This window comes from Alligator sinensis, unplaced genomic scaffold (assembly GCF_000455745.1).
Source record: "Alligator sinensis unplaced genomic scaffold, ASM45574v1 scaffold47_2, whole genome shotgun sequence".
Lineage (NCBI taxonomy): Eukaryota > Metazoa > Chordata > Crocodylia > Alligatoridae > Alligator > Alligator sinensis.
The window spans coordinates 1,987,841-2,000,810 of record NW_005842150.1 but is presented as its reverse complement, the minus strand read 5'-3'; the positions used below and the strand labels follow the sequence as shown (position 1 = coordinate 2,000,810).

At 40.8% G+C, this 12,970-nt stretch overlaps 1 protein-coding gene across 3 annotated transcripts in view; it reads left to right on the top strand.

Annotated features, from left to right (window-relative positions):
- The window catches only part of LOC102373396, a 27,812-nt gene extending 14,991 nt beyond the window's left edge, over positions 1-12,821 (top strand). Inside the window, exons 1-3 of one of the 3 annotated variants that reach the window (XR_324069.3) lie at positions 9,049-9,989; positions 10,927-11,005; positions 11,932-12,821. Coding sequence is in view for 1 of the 3 variants with exons in the window: in XM_025206269.1 (XP_025062054.1) it covers positions 10,927-11,005; positions 11,932-12,039 (187 nt within the window). In the remaining 2 variants the exon portion in view is untranslated. Of the gene's footprint in view, positions 1-9,048; positions 9,990-10,926; positions 11,006-11,931 lie in introns of those variants that run through there. The other 2 variants (XR_003094491.1, XM_025206269.1) reach the window with 2 other exon arrangements.
- The last annotated feature ends 149 nt before the right edge of the window (positions 12,822-12,970 follow it).

Below are 12,970 nucleotides of genomic sequence, written 5' to 3'. Positions count from 1 at the left end.
TGGTTTGATGCTAGACACTGGTATAATATAGCATGGATTTAAAGTATTTGGCCTAACTATTCCATAGAGCAATGGGGACCAGCCTTTTTGGCAGGCATGTCACAAATTAAGTCCCATGCCTTCCTTGATGGCCACTCTGATCCCCTTCCCCAGCCCAATCTGCTGCTCTGCCTTCTTCTCCCTACCCTGTGCTCTATGCCTGATCCACAGCTCTGCTTTCTGCACTATTGCTGCACTGCCTGTGTCTTCCATCCTGCTGTTTGTCATGCACAGGGGCTGCCCATGCCACTTGTGAAACTTGTGCTGCAGGTTGGCCCCTCCTGCTGTAGAGTAACACCACTAGCAATTTTAGCGGTGTCATGGGCATGAGTCTGGCCCAGTTTTTTTGTTTCATTCATGTAAGTGTTTTCAGCAAAAAAAGAAATATAAGCAAATATGTATAAAACCAAGCAAATAATTCTAATAAGGAGCAGAAATAAATTCACTTGATCAATATTATAATGCATCTGGATTTTGACTTGTCTAACATCACCAGCTATTGCTGATCTGAAACAATTCCTGACTATGATGACAATTGCTATTGCTTCAAACATTAAATCCTAATAACCATCACCATATTTTTAAGCCCTAGTTGAAATGAGCTAAGGTTGCTGCAGATTCACTTGTGTAAGCTTTTGACTTCACTTTCGCTTTCCTTATAAATGCATCAGGAAAGATACCGAATTTGAAACGTGCTTGCTATGGTTTTGGTTAATAAAAACTACAGTAAGTTAATTATGGGCATTTACAAAATGCCTTTCAAGTTGTGGTGGATTTACACTTGAGAAATTACATGAACTTTGGTAAGAGTATTTCAGGTATCTACTGTTATGTCATCACTGTTTAAGACCTACTGGGTTCTGATGGTTCTGTGAAATTTTTCTTTTAAAATTAGTGATGTTTCAGTACCTTGTTAGATTTACCTTTTACGTGACTTGTTCTTTCTGCCAGAAAGCAATGACAATTGGGAGAGTTGTGAAATATAATCTTCAGGTGGTGGGATGAGGTAGGATTCCAAAGGCAGACCAGAAAAAGGAAAGAATACTAGAAAGAAATGCAATTTACATGATTTTGGATGGATTTGTGTTTGCCAGTAAGTAAAAATGTGTAATATATTTTGTAATGTATTGATAACTGTCTCTAGTGGGTTATGGAATAGAGAAAATCCCACACAATTTACTGATTCGTTTTGATGCACTGGCTGGGGGAGTAGTTAGCTGATTGCACGATTTCACAATGATTACACACTTAATTTATACAACACAATTTTATTTTAAAACTCTTTGCTACGTATATAACACTGCTTAGCTTTAAGAAACACCACAAACATTAAAAACACAATAATTACATATATCAGAAACAATGCTCCGAATGCACTTCCTTCCCAAACAATGCTATAAGAATTAGTGCTACAAAAACAACTACAATTACAACTAAAAGTTAAATTTGAATCAATACTGTTATTTTTCATAATATACTTACAATCCTAGAATTCCGAGAAGCCAAATACCAAAATATGGTTTCATTCCTCAGTAGTACAATTTAATGGGTTGGCCTCAGTAGTACGGTTCAATAGGCTGGCCTCAGCAATACGATTCAATGAGCTGGGCTCACCAGTGATAGGACTACGTCCCCTTCCTTCAGTCCCTTTCGGGCGCTCCGCGGCTTCAGCGTGAACTAAGAGATTCGTGTTCACGGAGAGGCTTGATTAGGCGATCAATCTAATCTGACCTTATACTTGCGATTCTTCCTTCGTTGTTCTGCAAGCGAAGTCACCTCCAAATTGGGACAGTAAGTTACAGGTTTTTATTGAGTGAGCTGCCGTCATTTGGGCTCCTCCTACTCAATTCATCATAACTCCCAAATTTGGGCTCGGATCTTACTCAACAGAAATTACCTTTGTTGAGCATTTTTAAATTATTCTTGGGGAGACTTCCATATCACTGTAAATACTCTTTTCTTAGCAATTTGGTTAAAAGGCCTTAGGCTTTGATGTCTCGGAATTTAGGATATTTACTTTCTTTGTAAAAAATTTCTAAAGATACAATTTAGATTAAGACTTTAAGTGAAGTCAGGACATTTCGCACGTAGCTCCGAAACAATGAGCTAGATAAGGAGATAGATCCTATCTTCTTCCTGAAACTGGCTAATGGGCAATCTTTACAAACATTCAAACTATTTCATTCAATATGACAATAACGTATGCATTACATCCTAAATTTAAAATGTCCTTGCCATTGACTGATATATGCCAAAGGCCTTTACAATTAATGTCCACTTATAAACCACGGTTTATCAACTGACTTTCTCCTTAAGCTTTATCTGCACAACCAACTCCACTGTGATTAATTAGGATCCACATGATCCTAGTACAGCAGTGATCCTAAACAAAGGTGTCATGAGATCCTTTTAAGAGTAGAAGCATTATGAGCATTAGGCGTACAGACAATTCACACAATTTCCCCAGAGGTTTCAAATAGTAATCCAAAATGAGATTCTTATATATTGTGGAAGATATTTATACTGAAAAAGGAAAAGTGGGGCAGGACCTTTTATAATTGGTCCTATGCATTTATCTGATTGTTTTTATGCTTGTATGATATTCCTGGAAATGGAGCTAATCAATATTTCTCGTTCAAAAATATCTTTGTTTGGAAAAAAATTAGCCTTTCCCAAAAACAAACTTCTCTTCAGAAATGTTTTCCTTTAAAAATAGCTTTAAAAAAACCCCCAAATCCCCTATGAAACCAGTTTTTTAAAAAAATGGGAATGAGGTGTATGTTTCTCCCCACCCCAGCCAAAGTGGTGGTGTTCAGTTTTTGCTTACCACCTCTTTCCCCCACCCTTAACTGTTTTTTAGTCTTTTCATGCCAAAGTTGGCAGAGGGTGAGGGTGGGGAGAAGAGGAAATAATAAAAATTGTAAAGAAAAAGCAGGATTAATAATGTTGAAAATGTGCCCATTTATTTGCTGAGTAGGGACAAACTGCTGAATTGGGGCCAAAGAGAAGGCTGTCTTCTTCATCTCTTTTGCATGTGAAAATGCACAGAGAACTTGATTCTCCATTGCTCTGCACTATATTTAGGTGCAAATTGAAGGTAAAGACAAATCCCAATAGCAGAGTTTTGCATGTAAAGCAATATCAAAAGCCCAATAGCACCGTTTTGCACCCATTCTGTATAACTGTAAGGGCTAGGTACAAAAAAAAAAAAATGGAAAAAAAAGAAAGAAAAATAGTACTGAGGTGCCAAAGGACAATTTAGTTGGACTTTGGACACCTAACTCCAGAACAGTGATCCCCAAGAAAAATAATGAATACTGCCAACTTGTAACTGCTTAAGTTGTAACAAGGGTTTAGGTTGTAGCCATGTTGGTCTAAGGACATAGGCAGACAAGGTTCCTTGGGTGAATTTGATATCTTTTATTAGGCCAACCCAAATGGTTGGAGAATAGTTATTAAGCAAGCTTTCGGGTTCAAAAACCCTTCGTCAGGCTAAGGAAGTTTCAGCGGTTGGTGTGTGCTCTTCCTGGATGGAATGAAAAGTAAAAGTAAGTTGTAACAAGGAAGTTGCATCTAAGTTGCATCCTATTGGCAGAATGCCTAAGTGGGTGCATCTACATAAGATGCTACGTTGCTGTAGCACATCACTATGGTGACATAGCATCAGCGGGCACTAACCTTGATGCTGCCTCTCTTGCACAGTAGCAACGAGCTACTGAGCAGTAGAGTTGGAAGAGACTCGTGCGCCACTGGGACTGTACAGTATTAGTGGGTACTGTGCAGTCATTTAGTACTTGATTTAGCTAAAGCAAGTGTAAGATGAAAAAACCCATCAGATGGGAAATAATGTTAGCAGAAGCAGTTGCAAGTGTTAGCTAATTCTGCTACACATGCTTCTGCTAATGTTACCTAAACAAGTACTAAATGACTGCACAGTACCCACCAGTACTGCACAGTCCCAGTAGTGCACAAGTCATTTCCAACCCTACTGTGCAGTAGCAACAAGCTACTGGGCAGTAGAGGTGGCATCATGGTCAGTGCCCGCCAATGCTATGTCACTGTAGTGATGTGCTACAGAGCCATAGCATCTTGTGTAAATGGGCATATGTGTAGATTCACCCAGTGTCATCTCATGCCTACGCCTATGTGGGATTCACAAAGCAGGCATCTCCATGTCTAAGACCCCTGAGAGACCTGATTCTCAGGGAAGTTTGAATACATCCCTGATGTACATTCTTTTGTACATATGGGTTTAAATCATTAAATAAGTTTTAAGGAGGGGAAAATCAGTGGAGGAAATTCAGTCTCTACAACTGAACCAAATTCTGGTACAGGTCATGTTATTTAAACTACATTATAGCTTGAGTTAGTTCATTAACAGTATTATGGAGAGCAGGTCACTTAGATGTTGTAATCAGTACTGTAATATAAAGAATGAGCATCAGGTCAGAGAGAGAGGAACACTTTGCTCTGGAAATTATTTCCTCTCGTCTCTGCAGTGGGGAAACGTCATCATTTTCCAGCATCTTCTCCACAACTTTGTCTAGGAAAATGTGTGCAAAACTCCTGTGGGACGCCAGGAACCCAGCAGGGGCTGATGTCCACATTTCATTCTGTATATAAACAAATTAATGACTAATAGCGAACTCAAAGTCTAGGCAGTAGAAAGTACAAAAGCAATTAATAACATACAAATAATAAGAACAAAAATGAACAGAGACTCAAAAACAAGTAAATGCATTGGCTAATGGGTGATGCATTTTCAATATTAAGGTGGCAAAGTATGTCCAACAGAGTTGCAAAACCTGTCTGCCTGAACTTGTTACTGGACAAATTCTCCACTTGCAGGGTTTTTTTGTGTATAAATGCTGAACAGACATCTTGCAGGCAGAAACGGTGTGCAGATAACAGATCTTGACTGTCCCTCTCCCAAAAACTGGAAGAAGATAAATATACTGCTTAAAAATAAGGAAGCTAGTTAAATATGTGCCAAATACCAATGATCAGTTACTTTGACTGCCTTCTGTTTGCTTACCCTCTGTATTTTGCCCATATCCATAATTCACAAGCAGAAAGAGTTCAGAATGAAGGCCTGTAAATTTCTAATTTTGTCTGCAAAGTTATGCCTCCTTTGTCCAAAAGAGGTTCATGTAATCTAAAGGCTGCACTGGCTTTAGTGATTATGCTGGAGGCTTTGTTATGAATCGGCACTTCAGGTAAGAATGCTACCTAGGCAGGTGAATTTAGCTGCATCTTGAAAATGTGCCTTCTGGTAGTGGTGATTCATTGGTAGGGATTATCAAAACCAGGTTGGTAAATAACCTCTGTCTTCCTGAGAGCAGTCCAAAATGTGAGCAAATAGCTGCAAAGTGATACATGATATCTGACATTATCCTGGGATTAGTCAGCTAAACTTTACTAAAACACTGTTTAGCAAAGTGAAGTTCATAGGCAGTTCCTCAATGCCCTTGTTTTTGCTCACCGCCATTTGGGATTAAAAGACTATCCATCAGTACTGAGTCAAATCCAAATACTTGTATCAAGAACACAAAAAACAGCTAGCAGCACACCAGCTAAGAAGACATTTAGTAATGCAGGTACAAGAACAGGGCTTTCTTTTGCACAGTTTGTGCCTGGAAATATATAGGATCTATTCACAGACAACCTATAGATATCATGCTCAGTAGATAAGTGATGTCTTCCTAAAATGCCTCAGAGGACTAATGAAAATAGGATGGCAAGACAGAATTCCTAATACTGAAATCCTTTGGCCAGAATGTATATCAAATATAGGTGCTGTGACTGTGGAGGTATAACTAATATGACCTGGACCTGTAGTTAGCTTGTCTGGTAATTGGCTCCATAAGAAAATCCTTTGTGGAGAACTCTGCTTTGGCAGATGGTCACATGGTGGAAAATGGAAAAATTCATGAATGCAGGACATATTTCAATAAGGTCCATAACATTACCACTCACATCAGGGAGCTGAATACAAGTGTCTTTAGTAAGCCTGAACAGCCAGATCAGCCTGTCTATTCCACTGCACCTACCATTACTGGTGTAGTCAATAACCAGACGTTTCAGGCAAAAATGTGACTTACCGGAGAAACCATTGTTGAATCTCTTACCTGCAGGATGGAAAGTGATCTTTTTTTTTTTTTTAACTACAAAGGATGATAATCTAGTGTTTGTCTCTCTTGACTGCTACTTTTTTTAACTTTCGTATATGTCTGTAGACACTTTTGAACAATTCTGAATTTGTCAACCTTGCCATTTTTGTACTTTGAACTACACTTTTGTTTTTAGAAAGGAAAAGCCAAAAAAGACAGACATATCCACAATATTGGTTTTGCTATCAAGACCTAGATTATTACTCAGATGCAGGAAAGACTGGTTGTCATTGAATGTCTCATGACCCTTGCTCTTCAATGGATCAACAAACAGCATGCAACAGTCATCAGGGGATATGCCCAATCCTTGGTGAAGATGGTGCAACAAAAGAAGAATTCTGTTCTAAACTTGACCGAGTCCTATCATCTGTCCCCCAAGTTTAGACAATTCTTTTTGGTGATTTCAGTTCTGTAGTGGGCTGGGACTCTACACCTATGGAAAGGAACCCTTGGAAAGGAAAGGGTGGGGAAATTCAATTCACATGGAATTCTTCTCCAGAGAAAGTGTTTGGAACATGATCTCATCACAAATTTCTTTTGCTGACCACGCAGCAAATGGAAGACAGCATGGACAACCCCCTGCACAAAACATTGGCACCTGATTAACTACCTCATAGTGCATGCCTGGGACTGTTGCAATGTCCATATCACTAGATCTATGACCAGTGCAGATGACTGTTGGGTGGATCGTCATTTGATACATTTCATTCTGTCCATTTATATCACCCCAAAATGATATAAACAAAAGAAGCAACCAGGTAAGAGGTTGAATATCAAGTGCTTGAAAGACTCTGCTAAAAGCAATAATTTCTAGCAGTGCCTTGGTGAGAACTCTCTAAACTCCCTGATAATCTTGACACCATTGATCACTGGGAGAGCCTCAAAGGCATCCATGAGGCTTGTGAAGAATCTCCAGGCTTCTCCACAAAGAAACATCAGGACTGGTTTGATGAGAATGGTAGGAAAATTAAAGCTCTCACTGATAGAAAAAGGAAAGCCTTCAAAGCTTGGCAGAATGACATCAGCTCCAGACAGAAGCAAGACCTTTGTCACCACATTAAAGCCAAGACCTAAAGGAAAATTCAAGAGTGAAAGGGCAAGCTGTGGGAGATTCAAAAGTTTGTTGACAACCACAATATGCATGCTTTCTTCAGTACAAGCAAAACTATCTATGTGCCAAGCACACAGGGAGCCATCCCTCTTAAGGTCCAAGGATGGAAAAACACTCCTTAAAGACCATCCACCATCAGTGCATGGTGGGTGGAACACTTTCAAGAGCTCCTGAACTGAGGCTTTAATGAAGAATGGCTTGGATGGTAATGTCTGAAACAGCACCCCAATAAACACTACCTTGCAGATTTACCAACTTATCAAGATGCCTAGGAAGCCATGTAGAAGGTAAAGAACAACAAAACATATAGTTCTCATGGAATACTAACTAAAATGTTATAAGGAAGGTGGAAAAAAGCTCTTACCAACTATACACATTGTTATTATGCAAATCTGGAAACATGAATGGATTCCCAGTGACTTGAGAGATGCCAGAACTGTCACCATATTCAAGGATGGAAATAATTGCAGAAATTGTCATGGTAGTGCACTCCTGTCCATAGCTGCGAAGATCTCACCCACATTCTCATCAGTAGAATCACTTTCCTCACTGAGGAGATTCTGTCTGAGTCTCAGTGTAGTTTCAGATGACTCAGAGGTACAATAGATAAGATCTTTGTTACTAGACAGCTGCACGTGAAGTGCCTTCTTATTGACTGCTTAAGGCCTCTGATTTGATCAGAGCCCCTATGGAAGATCCTTTGAAGATCCTTTCCTGATGAAATTTTGATGTTTGAATTTGTTACCATTATTAGACTTCTTCACAATGACTTGACAGTAACTGTCCTAAGCGATGAGTCTTCACTATTAGAACTGAAATCAAGCAAAAATAAGTGATTGCAGCAACACTTTTTCATCTATATCATAGCTATTCCTTATCTCATTGCTGATAGACTTTCATCTGGAATCAGCATCCAGTATGGACGGGAATCTCTTTAACATCAGCCAGTTACTTTCCAATTCCAAAATAACCAACACCTCTATTACTGATCTTCAATATGCTGATGACTGTCATATATGTTCACTCATTTGAAGAACTGCAGATCACTTTTGCTTCTGTGAAGGGTATGAAATGCTTGGACTCGCTGTCAACTTCATAAAACCTAAGATACTTTACCAATCCACCCCCAACCAACCAGCTGACCCTGCTCACATTAAAATTAGAGGATAATCCTTGGAGAATGAGCATTTTCTCTACATGGGTAGCTAGCTTTTCCAAAAAAAGTAATCATAGACAAAGATATTCACTACCACATCAAATCTGCCAGTGCTCTTTGATGATCATGACATCAGGACACAGACCAAACTTCTTATCTACTAGGATGCTGTCATCCCTACCCTGTTGTGTGGCTGTGAAACTTGAATGACATATCGGATATACCTGAGAGCTTTAGAACATTACTATCAACAATGTCTCCAGAAAATCCTCCAGATCAATTGGAAGGATAGAAGAAACAGCAGCATTCCAGCTCAAACACACACCACCAGTGTTAAAGGCATTTGGCATGTTTATATGGCACTGTAACAGCCTGTATGTTTTCAGGGGATGCAGCCAGCTGAAGCCAGTGAGCGACTGATTGCAGTCTTGCTGAAAAGACTAGCCCAGCTACAAGCAGCAAAACCTGATTACAGGCTGCCTAGGGAATGGGAGCAGCTGAGGCAGATAGCTAGGTGGCATCCAAGCAGCTAAAAGGGTTCTCAGGGAACAGAGCCAGGTTGGTCAGAGAGAAAGACAGAACTGTGGCCTGGAAGCGAGAGAGCTGCAAGTGAGAGTGGAGTGTCAAGTAGGAGAGGACCAGCAGGTGAGCTCACGCAGGAGTCGGGATCATACCAGGAGTGCCTCTCTCCTAGAGGATTGTGAGTGCAGCAGAGACTAAGTGATCCTGTCCTGTGGCTGAAGGGACCAGAGGGACAACGGAGAGAGTGGGCAAGCGGCAGCAGACTCTCTTTGGGTTTGGGAGAAGACCCCATGTGGTACAGAGTTTGGTTTACAGGCTGAGTTGTTTATGTTGACTCCTGCCGGGAAGAAGTTTGCCCCTGGGGAATAAAGATACTAGGAAAGATGGTGAATGAACCCAAAAGACTGTGTTTTTTGAGTGAGCAAATTCCTGAATCTGCTACAGGCACCAGCTCTACCGGACAGGACATGTCATGACAATCAGTTCCCAAAACAGGTCCTGTGTGTCCAACTCATCAATGGTCCTTGCTGCAGAGGTGAGCAAAAGAAAAGATTCAAGGACACTTTGAAGGCCAATCTGAAGAAATGTGATATTAACATCAATACCTGGGGGACTCGAGCACTGAACTGTTCCCAGTGGTGCTGTGATGGATGAGGCATCAATCACTTGGAAGCCCACAGAGAGAGTGAGAGAGACAAAAGGAAAGAGCTGTGACTTGATGTTATCAATATCTATTCCTCCCTTCTGGAACTACTTGCCACACCTGCAGTCAAGCGTGGATCTTGGATTGAATCTGTCAACTGTAGAAGTCACTGGTGACTTCCATATTCACTGGGAGACTGTCATCCTTGTATTGGGGGACTAGTGCACTGCCATTTCAGTGGTCCCTTGATATGTCATCCACATCATTTTCACTACCACCTCTACTAGGTTATAGGAGCTTTGGTGAGGTGGTTCAGCACAAGGCCTAGAAGTGGACTCTATTTTGCATGTACGTCCACCTGCTTCTGGCTTTGGCACTGTGGTAACACAATGCTCACCTCCCCAGCCCCAGCCCTAGCACTGGCATAGGACGTGTGTCAGGACACAGCCAAAGGAAAGAGGGGATGGCTGAAATTAATGGAAAAAGACCGTATGCCCATTTTATCTGTGCATTCCTGTCCAAAACTGTCCATTTTGACCATTTGCAGTCCCTTTGTACCCCTGAACATTTGTGGGGAGGCTTGAGGAAACATATTGATTATAAGCTTTTTTTTTTTCCCCCCTCTTTCTTTTTGAGGAGACGGGTCATTTGTTGGGCAGATGGTTTTTGTGGAGAAATTGAAAGATTATTTGCAGCTGTGAAAAGATGGGTATCTGAATAAACATACAACCTTTGGGGATTCATGATTTGTGTGGAGGAGCAGACAGCTGTGGGAGGAAAGTGATTTCAAGGGCCCAGTAGTTACAGGGAGAGAGAGTCGGTTGTTGTTTTGTTGCCTTTTACCAGTTTTCTTTCAGCAACAGGGATTGACTCCTCCTGTCCCCTGGGCTCAGTGATTTACAATACTAAATAAGCTTGTGGGAGGTGGCTCTAGTGATCCTAAGGTTTTTCCTGCCTTTGGAGAGCAGGCACACATGTGCATTCTGCCAGTTGCTGAGCAGAAGGTTGCAGCTCCACAGCTGGCTCTGGTTTATGTTGGTGTTTAATACATCTACCTTGAAAATGAAAAGGCTTGATTACTGAGCACAAGGACTCCTGGCTTCTTTGAGAACTCCACACCAATGATGCCATAACGGGGTCTCTGCAGTAAGTGAGAGCATAAAGCCAACTAGCTCCTCGCAACCATAGCTGCTGCCTGCTCATGATTCCTTAGCTGTGCTCTCCTCTCTCACTTGGATAAAACAATGACCCCTGTAATGCATCATGGATCCCGATTCCTTTCCAGCTGTGTCATCTTCAGGACAGTCAGCTGGGGCAGATGCTTCCTCCGTAGCCATCCACCTGAGGAGAATCTAGGACCAGTGGTGAGTTCTTTCTTCTCATGTTCTCCTGACCCATAGTTCTTCCCATGGGGAATCCTCTTAGCCCCTCCATACAAAATATATAGCTGTCCTTAAGGCCCTCGTCTTCCCTACTGCCCATGGGTAAATTCTTTCGCAGAGCGCCCTGTCAAGCTAAGGGAAGATAAATCTACTTAAAGCTTCCTCTCTTCCCATAAAATAGTGTGGTTGCCTCCACTGCTGAGGGAAAGGGAAACTTCCTCTCACATTCTCTCTGTGCAGATGGCAGATGAGAGAGAGAGAGAGAGTATAAAATTCTGGTTGCCAGAAATGTCTCTTTCTAAATCTGGATTATATTCCCTAGCACAAAGCACACCCTACTTTTTCTCAAATATCCTAACACCAGATTATGTAAATTTCAGTTTTACACCTTCCTGTGAACATCTCCCCTACCCAGCAACTCTTCTCCATTATATCATTCCTCTGTTTTGTCCTGCCACACTTAATGGCTGCTACAAGGCTCTCTCATTACCTCCACTAATTTGGAGGTAAATATCTGTGCAGAGACGACCCTTGAGCAAAGTGATTCTATTTCTGTATAGATTTTTATTTTTGGATAACTGAAAAAATATGCACAAGATGCAGTGTGTTTATACAAATATAGCTAAGCTTCTAACTCCTAGGAACAGTATGAAAGCTTTTTGTGCCAGAGAAGATTAACAAAAACCCAAAACAAAAAAACCCACTTTTTTATTTTTCAGTTTCATAAAGTATGGGTGATTTTAGGCTGACTAATCCTCCCCTGTTTAGGCTTCCTTTAGAATCTATCAGATTGCTGGGATTATAGCTGTTGCAATCCAGTAATATGTTGTTTGGCTGGCAACAAGCTCCTTACCCTGGAAACACTCCAGCTTGTTTGGCCTTATTTAACCTTCTTTTATTTACTTCAGGAGACTGTAATTGGTTTAGCAGCATTTTCACTGGCTATCCTTGGACCAGCTGGATGGTTCCTGTCCCACCTTCAAAGCTATAAAAAGAAAGAGAAGACAAATACTTGAGTCCTCCGGTTCATCAAATCAGCTGTAAATATCCTTACCTGAGACCTCTTTAAAGGGAAAACTTCAACCTAAAGTCAAGACAACTTAAAACATATTTAAAAGCAGTTTCAGACTTTGCAGTCACTGCTGTGTTGCTGTGTGATTCACTTACACAAGCATAATTAATATGATGAATTAAATTGGGGCTGTCCATTTTCTGGCTGAGGGCTGTTGGCAACCTGGGCAAACACTGCATGGGCCACATACACCTGGGCTGCAGGTTTTCCTGTATAGCAAGAGGAGCAAAAAGGGGTGCAATGACTAGACCAGGAGCTTGGGGGCCACCCTTTGCTGCCATATGCTTACAGGCTGCCAGTTGGAGAGCCCCAAATTAAATTCCCAGTCTTGCAAAGCCTCATGCACATGCTCAATATCAGGCCCTAGGAGATGGCTCATAGGACTGGTTCCACTGAATATGAATAAATACATACTTAAGTCTTTGCAGAATTGGGGCCTGAATGAATGGTGGAAAGTGACATATTGTGGTTTGATTGAAGTGGGCTTGGTTCCAGGCATTTCCACTGGACTTGCATAGACCCCATCTGCATTTGGCTGGAGAGGTGTCAGAAGTGCAAGGTGAGCAAACTGGAAAAAATGTATAGAAAAATCATGCTTTTCAAAATCATTCAGTTTTACTCATCCTAAAGGTTATCTATAATAAAAGGAAAATATATTGAGAAAAAGGGGGATTTTAATGTTAACTTTCTCTTTAGTTGTCTGTATTATTGTGGTTTCAGGAAAAAACAAACAAACCTTGTACTTTTAAACGTAATCTGCAAATTACAACTGCCAGAAGTTAGCAGCAATTTCAGTTTGTTTTAAACATTCAGGTTTTTCAGGTATGTGAAAAATCTGGCCATGTTTGTTTATAATGGATCATGTTGTAAATACT